Source organism: Sapajus apella, unplaced genomic scaffold (genome assembly GCF_009761245.1).
Source record: "Sapajus apella isolate SASKATOON/1434 unplaced genomic scaffold, GSC_monkey_1.0 scaffold20, whole genome shotgun sequence".
NCBI lineage: Eukaryota > Metazoa > Chordata > Mammalia > Primates > Cebidae > Sapajus > Sapajus apella.
The window spans coordinates 29,503,010-29,515,450 of NW_022436960.1; the positions used below are offsets into that span (position 1 = coordinate 29,503,010).

The 12,441-nt window shown below is 39.9% G+C and overlaps 1 protein-coding gene across 9 annotated transcripts in view; it reads left to right on the forward strand.

Annotated features, from left to right (window-relative positions):
• The window catches only part of NUMB (NUMB endocytic adaptor protein), a 108,029-nt gene that overhangs the window by 48,607 nt on the left and 46,981 nt on the right, over positions 1–12,441 (forward strand). For all 9 annotated transcript variants that reach the window (XM_032287932.1, XM_032287933.1, XM_032287934.1 and 6 more), the window contains one exon: positions 10,056–10,130. In XM_032287932.1, the coding sequence (XP_032143823.1) occupies positions 10,056–10,130 (75 nt within the window). The remainder of the gene's footprint in view (positions 1–10,055; positions 10,131–12,441) is intronic.

Genomic DNA, 12,441 nt, shown 5'->3' on the forward strand with positions numbered 1-12,441 from the left:
TCAAAAAATAATTCCTATGCTATTTAACTATATCAGAGTATATAGGAAAAAATGTAGGACGGTTTTCAGATTCCTTTACAGCATTAACAAAATTCTGCTACAACAACCTAATGTAGTGCAAAAAAAGAAAACAATAGAGCATTTCTACTGATGAATATACATGAAAAAGTATTGCAGATGAGCAGTCTCAGTAGGCACAAAAATAGCAACAAATGGGATCTAAAAGTATACTAAAGACAGGCTGGGCATGGTGGCTCATGCAATTCTAGCACTTTGGGAAGGGAGAAAGGGGAAGAGGAGAGGGAGGAAGTGAGGGAGGGAGGAAAAGGAAGAAAAGGGAAGGAGGGAAATGAAGGAAGCAAAGGAAGGAAGAAAGGGAAGGAAGGAATTTATTAGCTAAAGGCTTTGGTTTCATCATCCATTTTGAAGGTATTGGACTTATACAAAGCAGAGAATTAGAACTGAGAACCCAGCCTAGAACCAGAACCTCCAGTGGGCTTTACGATCCATGAAATAGAGAACCAGAAGAAAGATCAGAAAAAGAAGCTTGTCTGGACTCAAACCCTGGATGGGAAAAAAGGAGCCTCCTAGAAAAAAACTGAAGTTTTAGGTTTGGACTTTATACATCATAACCTACACGGTGTAAGAATCCCCAAATTAATAAAAAAAAAAAAAAACAGGTCTTAGGATAGTAATACAGCTGGGGTACTATATTGGTCCATTCTCGTGCTGCTGTGAAGAAATACCCGAGACTGGGTAATTTATAAAGAAAAGAGGTTTAATTGACTCACAGTTCCCCGTGGTTGGGGAGGCCTCAGGAGACTTAGAATCATGGTGGAAGGCACTTCTTCACAGGGTGGCAGGAGAGAGAATGAGAGCCAGCAAGGGAAATGCAGACATTTATAAAACCCTCAGATCTCATGAGATAGCTGATTATCCTGAGAACAGCATGCAGGAAACCACCCCCATGATCCAATTACTTCCACCTCATCCTGCCCTTGATGCATGGGAATTATTACGATTCAAGGTGAGATTTGGGTGGGGACACAGCCATACCATATCAGGTACCTTTTAGAAGCAAATTTCATAATCCAGAATGTGTGAAATTCCCCCCAAAAAGCTTAGCTTCAATAAAGGTGACCTTGTAACTTTTTAAATTTTACAAATCATATGTAAGAATGATTAGCAGATACAATAAAGGATTATACAATAAGAGACAACAAGAAAATTAGCACTGTAAGACCTTGGGATAATAGAGGATGGAAAAGACTATAAAATATATGTGTAGAAAATCATTAGAACTCCAGCCTCTCTGGCCTTTGGACTCTGAGACTTTTACCAGCAGCTCCCACCCAGGTTCTCAGGCCTTCAGCCTCAGAGAGTTGTATTGTCCTTGGTTTTGAGGCTTTTGGGCTTGGACTGAACCACACTATTAATTTCCCTGGGTCTCCAGCTTGCAGTCTGTCATGGGACTTCTCATACTCCATAATTGCATGGCCAGTTTCTCTAGTAAATATTCATTCATCTGTCCATCTGTCTGACCATCTGTCTGTCCATCCATCCATCCTGTTGGTTCTGTCTCTCTGGAAAACCCTGATTAATACAGTAGACAAGGCTGAACACCTGGAATACCATACTAAATCTGTATTTAATAACCAAACACATATATAGTATTCATTATGTGTAGGGTGCTGTTCTGAGTACTTTGTATGTATTAATTCATTTAATCCTCAAACTGCCAGTGGGTACTGCTATATTCTTCATTTTAGAAGATGAGGAAATTGAGACACAGACGAGTGATACACAGACAAGTCAAGTAATTCGTCCAAGACCGTGAAGCCAGAAAGCTGCAAATCAGGGGTTAGATACCTAACCATTTCTATATTTTGCTTCTACTTAATTGGCAAATAATTGAGAGCAACAAAATTTCTGATCAGGGAAATGTGACTGTGAAGAAAAAATATATGTAACCGATTGAAAGGCAAGTGAAGAGGAAAAACTGGAAAATACTTTAAGGCTGGGCATGGTGGCTGAAGTCTGTCATCTCAGCACTTTGGGAGACCAAGGCAGGCAGAACGTTGGAGCTCAGGAGTTTGAGACCAGTCTGGGCAACACAGCAAAACCACATCTCTACAAAAAAAATAAATAAATAAAAATAAAAACAAAAAAAACTGGGTGTCGTGGTGTGTGCCTGTAGTCCCAGCTCTACTTGAGGGCTGGATTGGAGGTGGGAGGATTGCTTGAGCCTAAAGCTGCAGTTAACTATGTTTGGACCACTGCACTCAGCCTGGATGACAAAGCAAGATCCTGTCTCAAAACAAAAAAAAAAGAAAGAAGAAAAAAGAAAATACTTTGAAATATTTGCCCTTGCTGTTGAGACCTGAGGTGTTAGTAAAATAAATAAGCAGGCAAATACAAACATCAGAGGTACAGGAGGTGCAGTTTTCAACAAGCTAAGCTCTGAAGGCCACCAAGGAAATCAGATAACAGTTAAAATAGCTTTTATTTATTGAGCACTTACTGATTACCAGACACTATACTAGGTTATTTAAATATATAAACTCTTTTTAATTCGTGAAACAACACTACTGAGTCACAAGATAGTTAAGTAACCTTTCCGAGGTCAAGTTACAAGTGCAGTGGGCTGAGATGCTAAACTTGGGACTGGAGTTCAAGAGAGAAATTGGAAAAATAAGAATCAGTGTATAATTTGTGTATTAAGGGTGAAAGCTATGGGACGTTCAAAGAGAGCAGTCAGAAACTCCTAAAATTCTACTTTTGCTCAGAGTCTAAAATATACTGTTTCCTGTTAGGTACATACTAAATGCTTTCATATATAGTCAGCGCTCCGAATCCATAGATTCAGCCAACTGCAAATTACCATTTAAGGGCAGGAGAAGATGGGCATCCCAGCTCTGAGAGAGAAAAAAGAGAGAAAGAGGGTTGAGAAGGGAGAAGCTCAAACTGAAATTTCAGATGAATTAATTCATACAATACATATGTATTTAGCACTATTATATATGCCATATACTACTGGTTAGCATACCTAAATAAATAAAATACATACAAATTTCCTACCATTGTGGAGCTTACAATTTAAATCAAAAAACCGCTGAGAACTTGGATTAGGCAAAGACTGCTTAGATATAATATCAAAAACAGCCCATTAAAATTAACATCATCAAAATGAAAACTTCTGCTTTGCTAAAGACACTGTTAAGAGAATGAAAAGTTGGCCGGGTGCCATGGCTTACGCCTGTAATCCCAGCGCTTTGGGAGGCTGAGGGAAGTGGATCACCTGAGGTTGGGAGTTTGAGACCAGCCTGACCAACATGGAGAAACCCCATCTCTACTAAAAATACAAAATTAGCCAGGAATGGTGGCACATGCCTATAATTCCCGCTACTCAGGAGGCTGATGCAAGAGAATCACTTGAACCAGGGAGGCGGAGGTTGCGGTGAGCTGAGATCGTGCCATTGGACTCCCGCCTGGGCAACAAGAGTGAAACTCCATCTCAAAAAAAAAAAAAAAAAAAGAAAAGTAAAGCCACAGACTAGGAAAAAACATGTGCAAAACATGTCTACAAAGAGTTTGAACTCAGAGCATATTAAGAACTCTCAGTCGGGCTCAGTGGCTCATGCTTGTAATCCCAGCACTTTGGGAGGCCGAGGTGGGCAGATCACCTGAGGTCAGGAGTTTGAGACCAGCCTGGCCAACATAGTGAAACCCTGTCTATACTAAAAAATACAAAAATTTCCCAGGCGGGGTGGTGGGCGCCTGTAATCCCAGCTACTTAGGATGCGAAGGCAGGAGAATCACTTGAACACAGGAGGGTATGTTGCAGTGAGCAGACATGGCACCATTGCACTCCAGCCTGGGCAACAGACTCAAAAACAAAAAAACAAACAAAAAACTCTAACCCTAAACCCAACAGGAAAGAAATAACATAATTTTTTAGAATAGACAAAATAGTTAAACAGATACTTCATCAAATAAGATGTGGGTACAAATAAATACAAAACAGATGTGGATAAGTGGATGCCCAGTATTATTAGTCATTATGGATATTATGCAAATTAAAATGACAAGAGATATACCACTACATACCAAAAAAAAAAAAAAAGACAATACCATTGTGGAGCACCTGTAACTCATATGTTGCAGGTGGGAATATAAAATAATGCAGACACTTTGGGAAGCAGTATCTTATAAAGTCAGACATTCATTTACCATATGACCAAATTTCTTAGGTGAAAACCTATAAAGGAATAGTATAGTGGCTTTATTTATTATCACTAAAACTGGAAATAACCAAAATGTACTTCAACGGGTGACTGGATAAACATAGTGATATAGGCATACAATGAAATACTACTTCGTGGTAAAAGAGAACATACTGTATGATTCCATGTATATGCCATTCCTTGTGTGTGTGTGTGCGTGCGCATGTGTGTGCATGCGCGTGTGTGTGTGAGTTGGAGTCTCGCTCTTTCACCCAGGCTGGAGTGCATTGGTACCATCTTGGCTCACTGCAACCTCTGCCTCTCGGGTTCAAGCAGTTTTCGTGCCTCAGCCTCCTGAGTAGTGGGGATTATGGGAGCCTGCCACCACACCCAGCCAATATTTGTTTTTAGTAGAGATGGGGTTTCACCATATTGGCCAGGTGTGTCTCAAACTCCTGACCTCAAGTGATTCACCTGCCCCAACCTCCCAAAGTGCTGAGATTACAGGCATGAGCCACCGCGCCCAGCCAATACGATATTCTTTAAAAGGAAAAGTTACAGGAAGAGAAAACAGATCAGTAGTTGCAGAGGTTGGGGATTGGGGGAAGAGTGGGCATCATGAGGGAACTTTTGAGGGTGATCAAACTTGATCATGGTGGTAGTCACACAGCTATATACATTTGTCAAATATCATAGACCTCTAAACCAAAAACAGTGAATTTTACTGTATGTTTTTTAAAAAATGAATGAATCTATGCCCTATAGGACCATGTATATGAACTAGAGTGTCTCCAAGAGCCAGTCTTACTTGGAAATTACAGGTATTAGATTTTTAACTAATTTTTTACTTTTGTTCAATAATGATGAATTTCTGCAGCACCATATTCCAAAATGTCATTAACCTTCCTTGTCAGGGGGTTTAATAATTAATAATTATCTTCATATTAATAATTATCTTCAAAGTGGAAATTTTGTAACTTGAGAAGAATTGAGAAAGTATGAATAATGATGAACTTATTTTAGATGTTTTCACTTCAAAGTGGAAATTTTGTAACTTGAGAGGAATTGAGAAAATATGAATAATGATGAACTTATTTTAGATGTTTTCACTGAGTTTTCAGAAAGGCTCACTTGTTATTGACAGTTTCAGCCCTGCCAGAGGAAGAATTTGCCAGGGAAATGACTTGTATTTTTTTAAATGTAGGAAAAAATCTGGTGGAAAGAACCTGTTGTTTTTTAAATTTCCTTATAATAGGAATGAAAAATCAAGGAAAGTTTTTTGAATTGTGGTTAAGTCAAGTGTGAGACCTTTGGACTTTGAAGTCATGAATGTAAACCATATTCTACCCTTACTAGCTGTGTATATAATTTTGGGAAAGTTATTCAGCTTTCCTGAACCTCATTTCCTTTCCTCGGTTTTAAAATCAAGTGAGCAAACATACCTTTTTGAGTAGTTATTAGGTTAGACAAAATATAAAAACATCCAGCACAGTTTCTGGCACATAGTAGGTAATCAGTAAATGTTAATTCCTTTTAAATTAACATTTCCTATGCTAGTCAGTCCAGTTAGGTCTCAGGCTACAAGTTCTCACTCACTTCCTGTGGGATGTGCTTCCAGTATCAGTTCAGTTATCTTTTTCTTTTTCTTTTTTTTTTTTTTTGAGACAGAGTTTCACTCTTGTTGCCCAAGCTGGAGTGCAGTGGCCCGATCTAGGCTCACTGCAATTTCTGCCTCCCGGGTTCAAGTGATTCTCCTGCCTCAGCCTCCCAAGTAGCTGGGATTACAGGCGCCTGCCACCACACCCGGCTAATTTTTATAATTTTAGTAGAGACGGGGTTTTGCCATGTTAGCCAGGCTGGTCTCAAACTCCTGACCTCAAGTAATCCACCCGCCTCGGCCTCCCAAAGCGCTGGGATTACACTGTGCCGGGCCATCAGTTCAGTTTTCAAAGCCTCTGCAATGCTATTCTGATCTGTGGTGCTATTCTGATCTATTCTGTGTATATGTCACTTAGGGGTCAGTTTGGGAACCGGGAGGTGGTCTGTACATTAGTTCACCTCCCAAAGTCCTGGGTATGGTAATTAGGATCAGATTCTTAGCTGTGTAGCTGCAGGGTAAGCCTAAGTAAGAATTCACAAATTCATGGTGTCTTTCCCAAGCTCCTCCCTTCCTGTGCCTTCTTTGGTACTTTCTGGTTCCCTGGAGCTTCCCTTTCTTGTCCTCTAGCCAGAAACCTAGGGCTTTCATTGTTCTGTACTACCATGAAGTTCCACAATTTCACTTGTATCTACAGTCAAATGGCAGGAGATCAGAGAGGAAGGAAAAAAGCAAAAGGGGGATTGGCCCCATCTTCCTGGAATCACAGTTCTACTAAACAGAGACATAGGTCCCCTTCCCTTAGAGGTGTGGCTCTTGCAGGTTTCCTTTCTTGCTACCTCTGCTGCCACCACACCATCACAGGATTTCCTGATGTGTGAGGTGTGAGAGAACAAATAAAAGAGAAGGGGACTCCCATACTCTCCGAGCTTTAGGAGTTCCATTTACTGGTCCTCAGACCAGAGCTAGAGTGATTTTCCCAGACGTCTTTCTGTGTTTTTCTTTTTTTATTTTTTTCTGAGATGGAGTTTCGCTCTTGTTACCAAAGCTGGAATGCAATGGCACGATCTCGGCTCACTGCAACCTCTGCCTCCAGGGTTCAAGTGATTCTCCTGCCTCAGGCTCCTGAGTAGCTGGGATTACAGGTGCATGCCACTGTGCTCAACTAATCATTGTTTTTTCAGTAAAGATGGGGTTTTTTCATGTTGGTCAGGCTGGTCTTGAACTCCCGACCTCAGATGGTCCGCCTGCCTCGGCCTCCCAAAGTGCCGGGATTACAGGCGTGAGCCACTGCACCTGGCCTCCCAGACGTCTTTCTGTACCACAGCACTCACTTTTGGATTTCTGGCTGTGCTAAGTTCAGGCTTGTCAACCTAAAAGGAAGAAGCTGAGGCAAAATTAATATAAGTAGAAGGTTTATTCAGGGCAAGGTTGAGTATTGCAACCCAGGAGCATAGATTCAAGTTGCCCTGAATGTACGCTTCAATTAGTAGTTACAGGTGTTTTTTGTTTGTTTGTTGAGTTTAAAAAGGTCTGTTTTGTTTTGTTTTTTTAGAAACAGGGTCTCTCACTGTCACCCAGGCTGGTGTGCAGTGGCATGATCATAGTTAATCGCAGCCTCGGACTCCTGGGTTTAAGCAATCCTCTTGCCTCCCCCTCCTGAATAGTTACTACTACAGGTGTGTGCTAATTTTTTTTATTTTTTGTAGAGACAGTGTCTCACTATGTTGCCCAGGCTGGTCCTGAACTCCTGTCCTCAAATGATCTTCTTACCTTGGCTCCCCAAGTACTAGGATTACAGGCTTGAGTCACCATACCCAGCAAGCAAGTGGATTTTTAAAAGCAAAAGAAGAGGATAGGGAGTGGGCTGATACAAAGTTGTGTGTCAGGAATTCTCATTGGTTCACAGAAGTAACATTGACTAGTGATTGGCTATACATTGTTAAGCAACAGGCCGGGTGTGGGTTATAGTGTCTGGTGTGACATTATTAGGTTTATTTCTAGCTACTCATGGCAGTAGCAAGCAAGCATTTTCAGGAGAGAGATAATAGGTCAAAGTGTGTAGTAGGGCATGATTGCAGTCTCATTTTAATGTCTCTTTTGGCCTGATAATTCAAAGAACCTGCATTCCTCAGATAAAAGTTATTTTCTCAGGCTGGAGGTACCAAAGAGAGAAAGAGGAGGTAAATTCCTTTCCGTTTCCACAGTACTTTGAATTCTGGTCTTCTATTCCGATTCATCTTCTGTTTACTTTTCAGAAAGCTTAAGTACCTACCTGTTCCATGAATTCTGTCCAGGTTTTACAGTTTCAGTCAGTGGGAGGAACAGAGTGTAGTGTGTCTACTCCATCTTACCTGGAACGAGACCCTAAATTTTCTTTTAAAAGATAGCACTTGTCGGCTGGGTGCGGTGGCTCAAGCCTGTAATCCCAGCACTTTGGGAGGCCGAGGTGGGTGGATCACGAGGTCAAGAGATCAAGACCATCCTGGTCAACATGGTGAAACCCCGTCTCTACTAAAACTACAAAAAATCAGCTGGGCATGGTGGCGCGTGCCTGTAATCCCAGCGACTCAGGAGGCTGAGGCAGGAGAATTGCCTGAACCCAGGAGACGGAGGTTGCGGTGAGCCGAGATCGCGCCATTGCACTTCAGCCTGGGTAACATGAGTGAAACTCCGTCTCAAAAAAAAAAAAAAAAAAAAAAAAAAAAGAGATACCCTTTCTAGTTTGGCCCCATCCCTCTGCTTTTTTAACTCGGGACTTTTCCCATGCTAAGGTACAGCTTGAATCATATTACTACCTTGCAAAAAAAAAAAAAAAATCTTTATTAGATCTCCATTGTCTCTAGGGTTAAGTGCTGACTCTTTATTTTAGCACTTTAATTCCCCAGCTGCATGTATTTCATATTCAGGCCAAACAGGAATACTTGTTAATGCTAGAGAGAAGAGAACTTTCCCTCTACCCGTTGAACATTCAGTATTTGAGTATGTGAGATAGTCTGACAGTAGACAGATTAGCAGGAAAAAAAAATGCAAAATTTATTATGTGTTTGTACATAAGAGTCTCACAAAATACAAGACTTGAAGAAGGCCAGATGATTGACATTTTTATGGCACCCTGAGCTGCAGAAGGAATAGGGACTTGAGGGGAGGTGGTGACAACCTATGGGAATATGAGGGGAGGAAATGCACAGTGAGCAAAGGTTGCCTTGTTATGCAGATAAAAAGTCTCTCCTGTGATACAAGTTGTCTGGAACAGCCCTCAGAAGAATAGGTGGTAGCTTGTGAGAGTCTGGGGTGTTGACCTTTAGTCTCTTCTCCTGTGATACAGTTAATCTACCTAGTTGATAAGATTTCTAGGGAGGGAGTATATAACAATTGAGCTCCTTTTTGAAGGATCTGTCTTTAGGCAGATAAGAGAACTTCAGAGAAAGCCCCTCCTGCTCTTGGGGAGAAGAAGGGGTTAGAGTCAGGAGGGCAAGAAAAGATTAGACCTTGGTTCTTTTTTAGTTCAAAGCATTCAGCACCATACTTTGGCATAATGTGTTCTGAGTCCCAGCACTGAAACATAGTTATCGTATTCCACACCTATAACTTTATGTAATTCTCTCAGCCTGAAACAGTTTTTCAACCTTTCAGTTTTTCCCTCTTCAAATTTTATGCATCTTTTAAAGCTCAGATGTAATACCTTCATAAAATTTGTTTTGGTTACCTTCTCTTGATCTTATATTCTCCCCATAAAAGGAGTGTGTGATTTCTTCAGCCTTTGAAAAACTGCCATTTTTGTTTGTGCCTTTTTAAGGATATATATATATATACACACTTTATCTTAGGATTGCTTTTATGTGTAGAGACATAGTAACTGTTTCTAGCACAGCCTATTACACTTCAGATCCAGTAGATTCAAGTAATATTTAGTGTCTACTGTGTACTTCACTTACTCACCTATAACACTTCTTTGAAATAATTATTGTAAATCTTATTCCTATAAGGACATGAGAATATATAAAGTAACACTATCTGAACTATTTTACAATAGAGGTGTATTTTTTTAGTGTAGGAATTTCAATACAGGTTGTGTGTCTCTTATCCAACATGCTTGACACCCAGAAGTGTTTCAGATTTCAAATTTTTTCAGATTTGGAATGTTCAACCTGTATTCGATTTAAATGTAAAGTTTACTGTATAGTAGCTACTTGGTAAACAGCAATAGCCCTAACTTTTCCTTCTTTCTACAGTACCTTGGCCATGTAGAAGTTGATGAATCAAGAGGAATGCACATCTGTGAAGATGCTGTAAAAAGATTGAAAGCTGTATGTATCTGATGATTGCCAATGTTGATCTATATGCTATCAATTGTTTCTTAAAGGATTTTGCTCACAGTAAATTTTAGTGACCCAGTAAGAACTGTGTTTCTGTTAAAATGATGTGGGCTTGCTAAGAAGGAGCATCTCAGTCAAGCGTAGTAGCTCACTCCGGTAACCCTAGCACTTTGGGAGGCTGAGGCAGGAGGATTGCATGAAGCCAGGAGTTCGAGACCAGCTTGGGCATATGGAGACCCTGTCTCTATTAATTTCAAAAAAAGTTTTCTTAAATAATAAAAAAATTTAAAGGCATCTCATGTTGTCCATCCAAAGATATATATTGTAAGACCAGCCTCTTCAATTTAGGCCAGACATTATGTTAAAGGTGCTTTTGATTTATAACCCATATGAAATGAATGCTGTGAAATTTGATAGAAGAATAGTATTCTAAGACTAGGATAAAACGGTTGCAGTAACATCTTAACCTAACTGTGATAACTGGACTATAAATTATGGATTTTAAATATGGTATAAAAAATAGCTTCCTGGGGAAAAGTAAAGGATAGAGATATCTGTGTTGATACCTGGTGAGGTTTCCTTTTTGGAGACATTGTCTTGACTCCTACTCCCCAATTTTCTTCCCTATGCACCTCTAACATAAACAGTCTATTTCTACTGCCTTTTACATAAACTTTAGCACACTTGAAGTAGAGAGCCCTTTCCCAGGGTAACTAATGTTTCCTCTGCCTCCTATGCCATAGAACACATCTCAGGTACATGCCTGTGTATTCAGTGAAAGGAGAGAATGAGTTTGGAGTTCATAAAGATTCAGATTAAAGTGTTAATTTCAGATTTTCATAGTTTTGAGGAATGTTCCGTAGATCTGATAGCCCTCTTCACAACCTTCCTTTTCTCTAATATATGGCCTTTCCCCACTTTGCTGTGAAAGCTTTAAGCATTACTTCTGCATGCTGTGGCCCCAATAGCATTAAATACATGTTGGTCTGGGTTTGCTGGTATGGTGGGCTGCCATAAGTTTGACTACTAATGTGTGCTTTTTTTCCCTGAATTTGCTTAGTAATCAGAAGTTTTCTGCTTCTTGGCATATTCTACACTACTTCTTATCTATAATTCCTGAATATAAAAAATAGAAAATCAAGGAAGCAACCAACTCAGAGAGGTAGACTTAATTTTTGAGTAAGTACCTGAATCTGTTGTAGAAGGGAAAGGAGAAAAGTAACTGGCTATAGTATACAAAGAACTAAATAATAATAATAAGGTATAGACATACACACACACACACACAAACACACACACGTATACCTGTACATACTCTTTACCTCAGATTTTGATCATTAAAATTCTTTTTTTTTTCTTTTTTTTTTTTTTTTTGAGACGGAGTTTCGCTCTTGTTACCCAGGCTGGAGTGCAATGGCGCGATCTCGGCTCACCGCAACCTCCACCTCCCGGGTTCAAGCAATTCTCCTGCCTCAGCCTCCCGAGTAGCTGGGACTACAGGCGTGCGCCACCATGCCCAGCCAATTTTTGTATTTTTAGTAGAGACGGGGTTTCACCATGTTGACCAGGATGGTCTCGATCTCTTGACCTCATGATCCACCCGCCTCGGCCTCCCAAAGTGCTGGGATTACAAGCGTGAGCCACCGCGCCCGGCCAATCATTAAAATTCTTAAATGATTCAACCCTTTGCTAGTCTTATCTGTGCTCTCCAATCTCATTTATGTTAAGGGGACCTTGTGTTACGGTACATGAAATTATAGATCTTCCACGCCAACCTAAATATATTCCCCACTTAAACATAGTCTTAGATAATTTAATTTTCCATTTTGTCAGAACTCATTTAAAGGAGAATTAAAAATTTAATTTCTTCTGTAACGAAATAATTCTTTCTGAGTTCATCTAGAAGAATAATAAACAAAATATTGGTTACTTGGGAGGCTGAGGTAGGAGGATTGCTTGAGTCTAGGAGTTTGAGACCAGCCTGGGCAACACAGTGAGCCCTTGTCTCAAATACACAAACAAGATGATTTTAGCTAAAAATGTATTTTTAAAGTAATGCAATTATTTGTCCATTGAAGAATATTTTACATTAATGACTGAAAACAAATCAATGAACAGACTAGATAGCCCTGAAACAACTATAAATAATTATTAAAATCCTATAATTTATACAACTTATGGTGAAATGGCCACTATGGAATGAGCCTTTAGAAAGTCTTTTGATTCAAAGTATGGCTTCATGTGACACTGTAAGTAAGGAAAAGCTAGAGGTGGTTTAAGTTTGCCCAGAACATATTGAGAA